This window comes from Dermacentor variabilis, chromosome 9 (assembly GCF_050947875.1).
Source record: "Dermacentor variabilis isolate Ectoservices chromosome 9, ASM5094787v1, whole genome shotgun sequence".
Taxonomy (NCBI): Eukaryota; Metazoa; Arthropoda; class Arachnida; order Ixodida; family Ixodidae; genus Dermacentor; species Dermacentor variabilis.
This window is the reverse complement of record NC_134576.1, coordinates 76,014,142-76,030,345: the sequence shown is the minus strand read 5'-3', so window position 1 is coordinate 76,030,345 and position 16,204 is coordinate 76,014,142. Positions and strand designations below refer to the sequence as shown.

Below are 16,204 nucleotides of genomic sequence, written 5' to 3'. Positions count from 1 at the left end.
CGAAAGCTGTCCTGCAATGACTTACACAACACTACAAGGGCACCAGTACTGCTGGCAGTGCCGTACTGGTTCTTGACAACACAAGTGTAGTTGCCTTCATCTTCCCGGCGCACCGGATCGATCCGCAGGTAGCCGTTGTTGAGAACCTGCGTAAACCCAGTAACAAGGCATGAAGCACATCTAGGCATTCTGAGCTCGGACAGCAAGCATGAGGATAGCAAATGAAGCAACGACAACCGACTCGCTACTTTTAAGATCATGCCAAGTTTCTACAGCAGTAAATGTCATGGCCTCTTTCACCTTTCACCGTGTTCATTGGCCACACCACAAAGCCACCTACTTTACACGACCTGCACAGGTGCTCCGGGTATCTGCATTTCGGCTAGCTGGTACTCTTGTAAAAAAGGAGCAACAAATGCCTTTTTTGTGTTTAAATTAGCATGTGCTGTTTCCTATGTAACCAAGAGCATTTGGGACCCCCCCATACCATTCTTACATAACTAGTGTTATTACTTCCACACTAGTGTTTGGCCAACAACAATTAGTGCCTCATCAACCTTATGTATAGTCTGCTCAGCTACTTTACCTCTTGTATACTGAATGTGCCTCTTGCATGACGTGTAATGGCTGGTACCTAAAATCCATGACTTACAAGGCTGCAGGTTCCTTTTTTTTTTTCTCAATAACTTCTTCTCGTAACCATTGCCATCACTGAGCCAGTTGGCATCAAACCGTTTTTTTTGGTGCCCCTGCCACAAATAAAATCACAGCAAGGTGGACATACCTGCGTCCTGCCCCCGAGTGGAAAGGTGTAGCCATTCCGTCTCCACGTGAACTCTGGGAATGGGGCTGCCTCGGGACGGCAGGGGATGGTGATGTTGCCTTCCTCAGCAGCATACATCTCTGTGTCCAGGGGGTACTTTGCGAAATTGGGTGCCATGGCTGCGTTTTGAAGCAAAGCCCAAAGCACAACTTAGGCAAGAGAGGAGACAGAGCAGGCACACTGATTTCAACCTGAAGACACACATGTTCAAAGCAGCATGGAGAGCGATTCTCATGGCGGCATGAACATGGGAAGCAAGGCAGGTCAACAGTGGAAATGAAACAATCAAACAGGAAAGTCGGGACAGTTGGTGGCTCCCGTTATGCAATGTGGCTAACCAGTGCTACAAATGTAATGCAGCGCAGTGATAACAGTATAAAAATCCAACTCACTGACGACTCTCAGCTGCGCTGTGGTGAAGCTGGTGCCGAGAGAATTGGTGGCTGAACACTGATACATGCCTTCATCGGCACGGTTGAGGTCCTCGATGACCAGGATGTTGTTATCCACCTGTCAAAGTTGCCAGGAAGCTGAACAAATAGCTCAACACCCGCTCCCTCTCGCACCATCTCAAGCACTCATGGATCATGCCTTACGAAAAGCTCTCTTGAAGCAATGTATAGCACACAAACCCTACTCAGAGCATTTAATTCCTTACAACAGTGGGCAAACTTCCATGACATTTTACAGTAATGTCCACATAATCGAGTCTCAAATCCAACTCAGACATAACTACAGTTCAAATCATCTGCCTTGAATGTTGAATGGCAGTACTCAAATAAATAATAATAAAATTACATAACATACATCTTACAGCTACACAATAAATGCAAGTACACCATATTCACTTGTGTAAGGGCTGCAATTGTTTTTTCAATTTTTTACTGCATGTAGGCCTTATAGGAGGTAGGCATACGGCTACTCTGAACTGCGCTCAGACTGCTATGCAAAATAACGCAACTGCTGGCAACCGACTATAAACACCTTTACAGTCACCAATAAACTTTTCGGGACCCGACAATGCCACAAAAATGTCTGAATAATTGGGCAGTCAAAAAAAAAAAAAATCTAAGGCCGTAAAATCAAGTTTGTTGTTTTTTAGAGCACCAGCACCGCGGAACTTTCTTTCACAGGCTTGTCTGTGTTGTGCTCCATTACAATTAGGTTCACTTTAAATACTGTGATGGCTGAGGCCAGAGGTGCACTTAGTGCTCACCCATCCCGCAGCCTGATGTACATCCACAGGTTGTAGTGAAGTGCAAATACCGCGCATGCTGCCTTGACTCTGAAACACCGTCAGTTTAGGCTGTGCAGCGGACAATCAGTTTAAAGCTTTATTGGCTATATGCCCCCATATGAACTTATGCCATTCCATCTAGTAAGCACACACGTGAACTTAGCAGACGTTGGCGGTAGTTGCCAGCTGATCGTCCACCGACCCAAACTCCGCTTCACACACATGGACGTCAATCCATCCTGTACATGTGATCTCACGTTCGATTGACAACGTGGTCGACCGGTACAAACATTTTAAGGGCAAACTTCCCACAACGGCTTCATTGGAATCGGCAACCAAAGTTGCGGATTAGTAGGCTTCGTGCAGAGTGCAGGGTATAGCGATGATAATGTGCAATTATCAGCAGAACAACTAGTGCCATATAAAAGCAGCTTGCAGGAATTAACCAGCGCTCAGGTATGCACGTGATGCTGCACGTGATGCTAAGTGAAACGTTTCCAGATTTTCGCACTTTGTAGTGGGGGTGCGGGCCTCAAATGAGTGAATAGGCTTTTTGAACACCGAATCTTGAACATCGAACATTGAACATTCGAATCTGATTAAATTTTAAATCAGGCAGCCAGGCAGACAAACGGAGGCATAAATGCGGGCTAGTAAATGCGCACCTTGTACCGGGCCCGCATGTCGTCGCTGCTTTCCATGTTGAGCATTTGGCCATTGCGATACCAGTGGTACTCCACCTCGGGAATACCAAATGCCTCACAGGTCCACGTGAGTCGGGAGCCTTCGTCCGCTACCTGGTGCTCCAGCGGGATAGTGAACTCGGGCATTGCTGCGGCCAGGAACACAGGCACAAGTACAGGTCATTACGAGGTGTTAGCATTGGCCCCACCCAAGCACAGAATCACTAAACTCGTAAAAAAAAAATTAACAGTTTCACATGAAGTTCAATGCAGTGACCGGTATGGCTTATACAACTTAGGACATCTGTCTTTTATGATGTTTGTTATTCGTTTTCGTGATCTCAAGTCTGAGAAGTTATTCATCCTCTTATTCTGTAGATTTGACTACATCAGCACCCCCTACACAATTCCGATGCGATTTGTGCTTGGTATGCTGTGTGTTGCATAAATAGGAGCAGAAGCCATACATGACATGTCCTGCTAAACTGCTGGCTAGTTCAGTCTCAAATTTTGCGCTTCCTGCAGCATCTTGTGGAGATTTTAGCTCATTACCAAGTTTGTGGGCATTACTTCCTAATTTCATTAACAATAAATGCCAGTGCATGTCCTCTGTGGAAATGCCATTCAAAGCATGTCAATTCCACTGCAATTAATGGTGGCATGATCGGTCACAGCTGTGACAGATGGTACAACCGTCCCATCGCAGCGGAATAAAAGAATTTTGAGTGGTGTCACTGGAGATGACAATCACTCCAATTTATTGTTGACTAAACTAGCAAGTAATGTCTGCAGACATGGTAATCAGCTAAAATTAATGCAAAATTGTATCCCTGAGCAAAATTTGAGTACGAATGGGCCAGCGGTTTATAGCCATGTATACCTGTAACTTTTACTTATGCCACATTCAGCAGAACCTCATTCATACGTTCTGGAAAAAAAAAAATCGAGAAGAAACATACTAACTGGGAAAACATACAACCTAAAGTAAAAAAGAAATGGCAGACTCGACTGTAATTTACATCTACACTGTGCAAATCGTTGCAGCCCAAGATGCCAACATGCGCACTGAGCTACTGAGGCCCCAGTGGCCCGAGACGCGCATTGTCGTTTTTGGCACTTCAGCTAGCACTCCTCGAATTCAGCCTCGATCAGCAGCTTCTTCAGGCGGGGCATTCTGGTGAAAAGTCCTCCCATGCCCCCTCGGTGGGAACCATTGGGCCCAAGATGCTCACATGAGTCGCACTGTCAGGGCCCGAGCGATCCGAAACATGCTTTGTTGTTTTTCGTTTGCGTAGTGTTTTTAAACAGGAATGGGAAAAAAGGAATGAGCTGGCATGCAACACTGTAACACGATTCCACCAGAGCGAAACATGCATTCACTTTGCGCCACCTGCAGGAGGGAACAATGGCACATTTTGGTTATTGCCAGGGGTGTGCAAATATAAAAAAATTTTAGAATACCATCGAATATTATATTTGCGATATCCATATTCGATTCAAGAACTAGGTATTTAAAAATTTTTTAATATTTGGTTCGATACAAATATTTCAAACAAATAAGATATGTTCATCGCTGTGTGGGAGCAAACACGGTTCTTAGTTGGAGCAATAGCACAAACTTGAGACGGGGACAGAGGAGGCAAGAACAACATTATCTGTACCTGTCTCAAGTTTGCGCTACTGCTTCGACATTATCTATCAATAAGCTCAAGTTACTCTTGCGAATTGTTCTTAGCATTTGTTTTTATCTAATATAAGAATATGTGTCCGATTCTGTGCAGAATTTTGTGATAATTTCATACTGCTGGCAAAATTGCACCTGTAAAGTGCAGTCAGCCACTGGACAGCTCAACTGTGTGGGAAAGCAGACCTCTCAGTAGCAAGGAGCACAGGTTTGTGGACAGCTAGGGTGCACTAAAACACAACGAAAGAGGATGGAGTGACTGTGCAAAAGAATCCAATTACAACAAGAATGCTCTTTCCGGGAGTACAGGTCCAATGGACGAATCCTCAGCAGCGATGGCCCAGTCCTGAGCTACTTTGTTTGACAGCAAACACAATAAGTGATGGCTGGCACTTGGGTTCATGGGAATTCGATGCTATATAATATAAGGCACAGGTAAGCAACAGCAGACAGCTAGTTGGAAATAATTTCGCAAGTTGACATGAGTCAAATACATAATTTTACTCTAACGCCTTACTAGTCGAATTTTTTATTGCTGACAAAATAATTACGATGTTCCAACATATTAAAGTAACAACTTGCTAGTAAATGCATGCAAATATCATCATTCAATATTCAAAGCTATATATTCACATTCAATTCACATTCAGAAATCTTGATGTTTGCACACTCCTAGTTATTGCCTCTTAAGAGAGTGCAGTGAGCTTTCAATGCACTGTTATTGCGCAGTGATTTAAGACAGCTAAGGGAAACCAAAAAGAAATCGAACTGTTGCGCAACACCTGAATATGATTCCACCAGAGTGAAGCATAAAGCTCACTTGGCATGTGTTGCGATTGGTGCCGAAAGATAGTGTTTTTCCAGGAATGTATGGACTGGTAAAATAAAGAAGCTTAACTGTATTGGGTTATTCTCAGTGTTCTTTATCGCGAATTTTGTTACTAGGAAATTGTATGAAATGGGATCGTATTAACGAAGTTATACTGTATATGTGAAAACATGGCATTGTCTTTGGGATCGGCCTACTCGCACCTCAAAATGCACTCCCTCCAGAGATAGTCCCCTCACTGCTGCCATGGGCAGGTCGCTGTGCATCCTGTTCCACTGACAGTTCTGGGAGAGCCTGCTGCCTTTACCTCTGCTTGACAGTTACTCCTCACATCTGATGAAACCTATGTTTGCTCTGTAAAGGTCATCCGTAGCACACAGTAATCAAGCACTGCCTCTAACAATTCATGCATGACTAATTGATACTACCAACACATAAGATACATGCGAGGGTATACTGTGGAGGTTTTCTAACACTAGAACAACTACCTCAAGTGCTAATAAATTTCGTCCATGGAAAACTTTTAGTTTCACTTCATTTCTTGTATCTTTAGAATCATGAAAAGCTTACAGCTGCAGAATAGATTAAGAATTCATAATTCTTCAATCAGTTTTGTCAAGATTACAATAAGTGGACTCCATCATACTGGAACTCTTCTACAAAAATGCCACAGAAGAGGACGTCAACTACTCCTTGTCTAGTGTACTTTGAAAGCACCTATCCATTCACTTGAAAAATATGCCTGATCTAAAACAAAGTGAAAAACAATGAAAGCAGTCGACTAGCTGCATGACGACATACTGGCACCAAGGAGAAACATCTGGCCATCTATGTAAATTACTGGAACTTGTAGCATAGGTACAATTAGGAGTGTCTTAAGATGCATGTGACAAATTTTAAATAAAGCAGAACCCAGTTGACACATTTTTCAAGGGACCACAGAAAAAGAATGTAACAGCTATGAAATCATAACCGTGAGGAAGGTCTCAAATCACCACAGCAACGTCAGAAACAGCTCTGAATGGCTGCCAGTACAAATTTTAAACATCTCGCCGCTTGCACTGTGAACGGGGATGATGCATGAGCGAGCTTGCATATAAGGGACACATACAATGTTTCGCAACAATGACAACTTTCAATTACTAATATGCTTCACTGCATAACATGGCTGTATCGAGGCGAAGCTGACTAAATAAAACTGACTGTGCAACCCATCATAACACTCTTGCCATTCCCGAAATAAATGTAGCCCTGCACTCGACAGATCTTGCCCAATGTGCATGTTTCACAGCAAGTTTTAACCAACGCAAACTTCTTCGTGTACATTTTCTCCTAACATGCTTGTGCAAAATCAGTTGTGTATTGCAAACTTTGGTTGCTTTTTGCAATGTGTAATAAAGCCACAAACTAATTTTGTGCTGCACAGCCTAAACTGACAGTGTTGCCGAGTCAAGGCAGCGTGCACAGTATTTGCACTTCGTTACAACCTGTAGTTGCACATCAGGCTGCGTGGTCGCTTGTTGCAATGCGAGATGCAGGAACATTACAAAAATGGAGACGTATCAAAGGGAAAAAATAATGCATTGGAGTCAATGGGACTTGGGTCAGGACTGCAAAAATGAAACATAGCACCCGGGAAAATTCAACAGTGAGGAGCGTACCAACGGAATTCCCCTGTATTGTTATTTTTATTAATGGTCTTGCTTTTGATGCACTCTCTTGGCGTGCACAACTGTGCACCCAGCACCTGATGCAGATATATACGGGCCGTGAACAGGTACACACTGCTAACTGAAATACCCAATTTAAAACCGTTTCGCACACTTTGCTTGTGCAATACGCTTGTCCCAATAAGCATGACCCAGTTTCCTATGCAGCTCGGTTTTCTCATTCACGTTCCGACAGACATGGCTCACCCTGTATGCTCAGGGTGACACCCTTGCTGACGCTGTCTTGGTCGGCACTGGCGATGCAGACGTACTCGCCAAGGTCTTCGACGCGCACACGCGGCAGGAGGAGTACGCGGCCGTGTGAGCTGATCTGCGCCCCGACCGGCATGGGGCCTCCAACACGGGTCCAGTTGTACTTGGGTACAGGACTGTGGGTGGGAGAATACGTGGGCAAAGACACTGAGGTATTGGATCGACCAACAGGAATTCAATGGACAGTAGAGGGAAAAAGGAAAAGTGTGCGGATCTTACCCGCTGTGGGAATCGATGTAAACAAAGCTTTCTGTGGCATTTGCGTTGACTGATGATAATTGGCAGTGATGTTTACAGTGAATGTTAATGTTTACCCTCATTTAGTGCAATGCTAGAGTGGCGAGTTGATGTTAAATGTCACTTGCATACATGCACCACTTGTGTTTGTCTATGTAGTACAGAGAACACACAGCGAGGTGTGTTTGCTTGAGGCATTGTGGGCCATTGTTCATAGCCTGCAAAAAGGTTAGCACTATCATTACCCTGCACGGTGCAACACATTGTGGCAGAAGTGTTAAACTTCAGTTAAATTATGGGGCTTTATGTGCCAAGCCTACAACCTTATTATGAGGCACATGGCAGTGGGAGGCTCTGTTTTAATTTTGCTTACTTGAGATTCTTTAATGTGCACCTTAATCCGAGTAGACAAGCGTTTTTGCATTTCGTCCCCGTGGTTGAGATCAAACCCGCAACCTCAAATAATGCCATTGCCGCAAAATTACTGCGTCGGGTACAGACACGTTGATTTGATGGGATAGGCTTGACACATAAAGCCCCATAATTTAATTGAAGTTTAACCCTTCTGCCACAATGTGTTGCACCGTGCAGGGCAAAGATAGTGCTAACCTTTTTGCAGGCTATGAACAATGGCCCACAATGCCTCAAGCAAACACATCTCGCTATGTGTTCTCTGTAATGTTTTCTACATGCTGCGGTGCTTTAATGTGGCTTTGCGTCTGCATGACCTATGTCAGTTGTGCACTTGGCAAATTTGCACAGTGTTTATTTTTAAGAAATAATAGAAACGTAACGTAGTTTACGTCACATTTAAATTTCTCCAGTTTGTCCACGATTGCTGCCATGTCTAATAGTGGAGTTTCCTTGATTTCTCACCTCGCCTTTTCACTGTCCTGTGCTTCCACCATGCGTGCGAGCTGCGAGCGATGAGTGGTAAGGTTGTTATTCACTCATTTCACGACTGCATCGGTTCTACCTGTTCTTTGTCTCCCCTCCCTACCTACTCTCTACCATTCTATCTACCTCCCCTATGAAAAATTGGATGTTAGTAGAAAGGTATGCACTGAAATTTCTGCAATGCTTTTACAGCAGTCAAGAGGGAATTGTGGCAGCAGCAAGGAAGCTCCAGTGATTGTGCAGAAGTAATGGAAAGGTCTAAACGAGTTTTTCCCATCACCTGTCCTCTCTGCCGTGTTCCTGCCAAGTATATAGGTACGCGCCACCGTTTGATGCAGCATGCAAGACAGAGATAGCAGCAGCATTAGAAAAGTCGAAGAGGCAAAGAAAGCTTCACTTTAAAACAATGGTACTACCAATATTAACTTGTGGGTTTGAAACATGGATCACACTGAACAAGTTTGAGAAGAAAATAAGAATACACAATAAGCGATGAAACAGAAAATGGTGGTATAATGTTAAAAGACAGGAAGACAGCAGTGTGGATTAGTGAGAAAATGGGATTAACTGATATTCTGTCAAAATTAGGAGCAAATAGTGCACTTTGCTGCTTGTGCAATGTGCACAGCAGATAAAGGCAGATCCACACAACAGACTATACCACTGATTCAGCCAACAGATGAGCGTGACATGACTCAGTGGTATTGAAGTGCATCGTGAGAGCAGCTCGTCTGCAGCGGTCTTACGAGAATCAAGATTCAGTGCCCGCCAGGCCGTGTCATGCTCATCCATGTACTGAATCAGCGGCATTGTTTTCTGTGTAAATCCAGCATAGGTCGGCAGAACAAGCCCAATGCTCTCACATGGTCACTCCCAAATATTTTTTCAAAGAACTGTATGCACTCATACACATATGCACTCACTCTCACCGATACTCACTTGCACTCCTGCTCATAAACTTACACTCACCTGCACTCACTCACATTCACGGTCACTTCCGTTCATATTTACCGGCACCCACTCGTGCTCACACTCACTTCAACTCCCCCTCACAGGCATTGACTCACACAGATAGTCATGTCCACTGACAGTCACCGATAGTCACTCACAGTGACATGTCATCCACTCAAAATCACCGTTGCTTACTTTTGTTTGTACAGTCGACTTTCCTTCACTCGACTTTGAAGGGACCGACGAAACTGACCAAATTATTTGGCAGGTTGAAGTAAGGAAGATGTACAAACAAAAGCCAAAACACACTGCTGACTAATTTTGCAGTAGTTGCCTTATTCTAACATGCCCCCCCCCCCTCCGAATCATATGCGTGCCAACTTTATTTGTGCCCAAAGTAGAAAGGTAATGTGTAAATGACATTAAGGCTCCTAAACAAAGAAATCTATATTTTTTTAGAAAAAGAATTGGCAAGGGTCTAAGATGCGTCGCATCATGGCAGCCGGTTTTTTAAAATGAGCTTCGCTGCAAGATATTGAAAGTCAGCTTAGGTGCAATACAAAATTGTTGTGCGGTAAAGCATACAAACGTATCCGATTACACTGTGCAGGCAATTTTTCGGCACAAGTTACATGAAAAAAAAAAGAAAAAGGCGAGCGTTATGACTGGGCAAATACCGTAGTCAGACATTTAGGCTATGGTTACTGCTTGAAAATCTCCCTAGGGCAGGCCGAAAATGGGTGTTTTCGACGGGAGATGACACATGTTCAACACATTCAATGTCCCCAAGCTCCACCGAGACAGATACTGCCACTAAAGGGGATGCTAGTGAGTTTGCTATAGGGGTCAGGTGCATGCTTGCTGGCTGGTCAAGTTCGAATTATCATTCAAAGGTCAAATTTACAATAGAAATAACAAAAGTTTGGGCCCATATGAATGCATGGGAGCTGTCCGGAAGCTTCGGACAAGATCGAATTAACCGAAAAATAGAGTTAACTGGAGTCGAATTAATGGAAATCTACTCTACTCACACTAATCAGCATTTCATGCTGTTCATACTCACATCCACACCCACCCTTCATCACTCACTAACGTTCTATGTCGAGCCCATGAAATCAGAGTGGAGCGAACATGGGTCAGCGCACTCACAAGTGAAAATGGGGGCCTGTAATATCTAGGTTAACCAGTGGCCTATCAGGGTAAGAGAATGGGTGCCAACGAAGGGCGTTGAGGATGGCAGAGGATTAGGTGGTGTGGTGGGATTAGAAATTTTGCAGGATTACAATAGAGCCAGCTGAGGCAAGCCAAGGGCAAACAGGGGTGGTTGCTGCGAGAGGCCTTCGTCTTGCAGCGTACACAAAATATTGTGACCCTAACGGTGACGAAAAAACAACAAGAAAATGTGGCATTGACTCGAACTGTTAGATTACCTTCCTAGAAACCTTGTGATGTTTGCGCGAGGAGAATAGTCAGAGAAAATCGCAAGTGAGGATGCTAGCGGTGTCTGCATTTGCAGTGTCATGTGGTGCCATCGTTTGCGGTGTTTACACCTTTGTGTTCTGTTTTTTTTTTCACACTTGTATCACGAACGAAGAATCTCACAGCCAACTAGCCTGTTTAACAACACTTACAACCAAGGGACACACACAGTTCTGCCATAATTCATATCAACCACAATGAAAGGATACTGTTACATAACCATGCTAGTGATCTTAGAGGTCATGCTCAGCCAGGCACAACTGTCTGCTTTAAGTCAGAGGCCTACACAAAGGGGGCGCTACGCTCCCTCCCACCAATATCACTTGACAGAGTGGTGCGAAGAGGTGACATCAGCAAATTTATCTATGATGAATTTGCTGAATTTCGTGAATGATTTTCATGAAATTGTTTCCTTTTACGCTGAAATGCAGCATACATGACATATTTACCATCAGTGAATTACAGCAACTAACCAATTATAGAAGGGCAAGACAAGTTGTGGGAGCTGGTACAGCATTTTTACAGTCGGACCCAGATATATCGAATCTGAAGGGGATCACAAAAAAGTTTGATTATAGGTAATGCTATATATAAAATAAAGATTTTTATACAAACATTTTCAAGGGGATTTTACACCTGTTTGATATATACAATAGTTTGCTATATGTGGGTTCTATATATCCAGGTTTGAATGTAGTGCCAATCCTGTCCCGTGTCTATACCACTTGCTCAGCTACGAAAGTTCTATTCTCAGTAAACGGCAACACTTCAGAAACTTTGAGCATTGGCCCATCGTTTAAGCTTTACTTAATGGCTGCCTTTGGGGTTCCCTTAAGCTGCCTAAAATTAACACTTAGCAGCCTAGACGTGCAGGTAACTGGCAAAGCTACGCAGTGCGCCACCCCGTATTGGCTACAAGAGAAGCCCGTAAGGCATTCATCCATCAGTAGCACGCGGCTGCCTCTCAGCAACATTTATGATGGCATACTGCAGGCACCAGTCTGACCCAAAGAAATGGGCGTACAGAATACCTAACAGATGCAGCAGACAGAATAAACAAAAGTTAAGAAAACTAGGGAAGTTGCAAATACTCGTGAACAGGACAAACAGAAAGAAAAAAGAGAAGAAAAAAGCACTGGAAAGATCTAGCCAATCATGCACCACAGACACAGACAATCTAATAGAAACAGCATGAAATAATCATAGAACAATTACACACACAGTAGAACCTTGTTGATAAATACATTTTCGTTTTGTTTCTTCCCAGCTCTTATGCTCTGAAGCACCGGTACTATTTGCTTCCATAGGGGCATGCGTATCAGCTTCCCACTTCTGACATTTCTCTTCTTGGTTGTCACATTCAAGAACTGTGAGGCTGCCACCGTCTGTCAGTGGTGCTTACATTAACCGACACTTGCCACCGCTGAAAATGGTCAATTTGCAGCACCTGCCATGCGCACAGAAAGAGCGCCATCACAGTATTCAGATTGTCACTGTTCACTGATTTCAACGTGGCTCACTAAGTCAAAAGCCAAGAGAAGATGGATGAAGGAACAAGCAGTCGCCCCGGACCCATGTTTGCACATACTGTCTCATTACCTTAAATACCTCGTGTTGTTACTTCAATGTACAAGGCTACGCAGAAACTGAAAAAAATGCAGTGAGTGCACAAAAAGAGGCTGTTATTATCCAAAGTACTGCCTAAGTGTCAGATGGAAATTATGCAAACTTTGTTAAGTGTGATTCACAGCTATGACCGCTCAAAAGAAGAAGTGCTTAACGTTCAATCTAACTGCCAGGTAGTGATAACAAGCTTTAATGAGTGTGTTTTCAGTACTAGTTTGTTGAATTCCTGTTCAACTTCAAATAAAGTCTTGTGTGAGAGCGTCCTTTCACCTCGTTACAAGTACGGCCACAAGCTTTATTGTATACTATAACATTTTTCCGGATTATACTTTCTTTTTTACATGGTGCCCTAAAAGAAAGTATTAAGAGGGTTCTATTATAGTATTTCACAAATATTTTGCAACTGGAAAGAAAGAGTCACAAAACAAGGCAAGCATGGCAACTCAGCAGAACAACCAAGAAAAACACATGGATGTGTTTTTCTTGGGTGTTTTGCTGGTGTGCAGGATCTTGCAACAAGCCCTTTGCATTCATGGTTTGAAAAGTTAGTCACTCAAAACATGAAACTACAGGAACGACATCACAAAAATTTTTTACGATCAGAACATGAAACCCAACTAATTTGCTAAGCTTTATGTTGTTCCAAGTCCTTGCATTTCCAATGGCACGTTCACTATGAGCTTAATTTTCATTAGACACTTCATGGTCTCCCTCCGTCCAGTCCCAACAGCTTTAAACTTGAATACATTGAATTTGAGGTAAAAAGAGATAAGATACACAACTATTGAAAAGTAAACTGTAAATTTCAAAGCCCTCACTTCGCACATTCCGAAAAAAAGAAGCAACACTCACTATCCGTAAGCAATGCACTCCAGGCGAACGTCATTGCCAGCCAGCGGTGCTTCGGGAAACGACTTCGGGAAGTTGTTGGGAAAGAGCAGCTTCTGGCCGCTCGCTGAAAGCAGGAAGTATGGTTTGATCATCCGTCTGCCAACTTCATTCATTCATTCATTCGTTCAATACTTCCAGCAACATCACGGCATCCATGGCAGGAGTGGTATCAAGTACAAGTGCATGAAGAAGCACAAACATTACAAATCATACACCACACAAGTATGCTGAATTCCACTGGTCAATCCTTGCTGAGATTCTTAAGAGTGCTCATGTTTTGGAAACGCGACGCTGGCAGCAAAAAGTTACTGCAACATGCCCCTGAATTTCTCACTGAACTCGCACTGAATTTCTCACTGGCTATGAACTCATGTTCCATCAGTGAATCAAGGGAGGGTGCTCCACCATGGACTAACTGGTCCAAGACAACCAGCAGAGCATGAAAACCTGCTCCAGATTAACCAGCAGAAAAGAAATTCTTCAATCTAGAGTACATTTTTTAAATATTTTTCTTGGCCTGGGTAGAGCAGTACAATCCATAATCAGTGAAAGCAAACCTTACAATATGTGCCAGGCATTACACTATAACAAAAACAGAGCAAAAGGTTGAACAATGATGCACCAAATAATTAATCAGATATGAAAACTATGAAAGCACGGAAAAAAGAGTAAAAAACAGAACCTTGCAGTGTTCTTATTATTTTATTTTCTCTACAGAGAACAATGCTGTCTCTTAAAAAACTAACAGATGCTCATGATGATAATCTATTACTGATATTCAATGTTTTACTAAATTTGATTGCCATGAGCCTCACTTAACAACCACACTTATAACATGTGAAGCCATGACTATATAAATTAGGTGGCGGTGTCCCGGTGAAACATTTGCTGTGACTACTTCCAAGGCAACTGGTTACATGCATAACACATGCAGCACCCGCCTAGTGCTAAAATCCAATAGGTTGAATTTCGGACTGCAAGATGGGCATCGCAACTTTCAACTTTGAACTGACAAGCAGTAGATACAGGGCCTCTAATATTTATAATACATAACACTTTATTTGCAACCATTATAATACATCACAGTATGTCTAATGGTTTGTTGCAGTAAAATATATAAAGTTATAGTAAAATATTTCTTGAATGCACCTTAGGAGACATACATCACAAGAGTTGGGATTCAGATGAAAATCTCGAAAAATAAAGCAACATTAAGCAACATATAAAAGTTGGTTGATCTTATGAAAATGCTCTAGCATTAATCCTTTGCAATTCGCTCTTTGACGGCACTGCATCCATAGTAAACTATACTCAATGATACGCGCCTTTACAAGACATGTCTGAACCTTTCAAATGCCACAGGCAATCTGCCAAGTCCATTCCAGCGCTACGCAGCGTGATTCCCTCCTCTCTCCTGGTGGTCTGCCAGCTGTGACCGTTGAGGAGCGACTTTACGTGCCACCTGTATTCCTACAGGCTCTTAAGGTAGGATGTCACTCCACCCTCTTCCTCCGTCACACACCCTCTCACATCCTCTCCCTCCTTCACCCCTCCTCTCCACTTGCGACCTCACACACTTCCCCCTACTCCTCTCCCATGCCACGAGGTAACCGTCAGATGCCACTATGTTTCATTATGACACAGTAAAGCATCTTTTCAATGTAACTCGGAGGTGCACGGACTTTATGCCATATCGAAAAAAATTTTCTAAAGCAACTGACTGCTCTTGTATGTTGAGCACACTGAACAAGAGTGAATATGCAAAAACCAAAAAAAAAGCTTCTTGGAGCACAATGGTCTACTGTGCAACAATCAACTTAAGTTTATCTCAATAAATATTCCTTCCTGGCCACAGCCATGGCTATGACAAAGACCTAAACAGCTCGCCTAAATCAAGGTATTGTTGTCTAAACAGCTAGTTGTAACAGGCTGCCGCATTGACTGGACATAAAATGAGGCAAGTAACCCTTTCCACTCAAAGACACACAACAGCCAACATAACTGCAGACACGTCACTGGTGTGAAGACAAAGGTGCAATGAGAGGTTGATAAATGTGTCCAACAGTACAAATTGAAATGTGAATGGAAAATAGCCAAGCAGGCGCCTGTTTCGGGCTGTTAATCATGGACGTGCAAGGTGCAATCACTGTGCATATGGTTCCTCAGCATGACTTATCAATAAGTGTCCATCTTGATGTATGAATTAACTCGCTCTTACAAATACATGCAAACTTGGAAACATAAAGCAGTCAAGTTGCTTTAGATTTTGCCACACATTAACTTATGCCGATTAGTACAGTGGTATCATAAATAAAGTTCATACAACTGAAATTCACACTGCCTGGTTATTGAAATTACATGGTGTTCCAGAAGGGGCTTTGTAGTAATTAGGTCGTTCATCTTGATAACATTTTATTACTGCAATAGCAATTATAAGTCCAAGGGCGGTAACACTGTTGCCGCACGTCATATGCTGAATGTATGAGTGAAAGTATGCAAGGGAAGCTGACGATCGCCACTCAATCTGGTGTGCACGAAGGAAGAAAGCGGAGAGCAAACCCACCATATCCTGTCGCGTGAAAGGCTATGGGGGGAAGGGAGGGTGGCGTTGTGCTCTGGATTTCGCAACCAGGTGCAAGGGGAACTGATGATCACGGCTCAATCTCGCACGCAATATGTGGAGGAAAATGGGGAGACAGCATGGGAGAGAGGGGGGCAGGTTCGACTCTGCCAACAAATGTGTACTTTGCATGGCCGCGTGCGGTCGTGCGTACCGTCTTTTGAAAGGGATCTCCACATGGCTCATAACTTTGTGCGTGCTGTGTTTTCGCCGCTCCTGCGTTGAAGCAATAAACCTCGCGAAGGTCACTTCACTCGCTGCCGCT

General features: G+C 43.3%; 1 protein-coding gene across 1 annotated transcript in view; it reads right to left on the bottom strand.

Annotated features, from left to right (window-relative positions):
- Positions 1–16,204, bottom strand: part of Cont (Contactin) — a 69,866-nt gene that overhangs the window by 36,850 nt on the left and 16,812 nt on the right. The window contains exons 10-15 of the mRNA XM_075668486.1: positions 13,281–13,383; positions 7,173–7,354; positions 2,726–2,892; positions 1,216–1,333; positions 785–942; positions 26–146 (exon numbers count right to left, since the gene is read on the bottom strand). Coding sequence (XP_075524601.1) covers positions 26–146; positions 785–942; positions 1,216–1,333; positions 2,726–2,892; positions 7,173–7,354; positions 13,281–13,383 — 849 coding nt within the window. The remainder of the gene's footprint in view (positions 1–25; positions 147–784; positions 943–1,215; positions 1,334–2,725; positions 2,893–7,172; positions 7,355–13,280; positions 13,384–16,204) is intronic.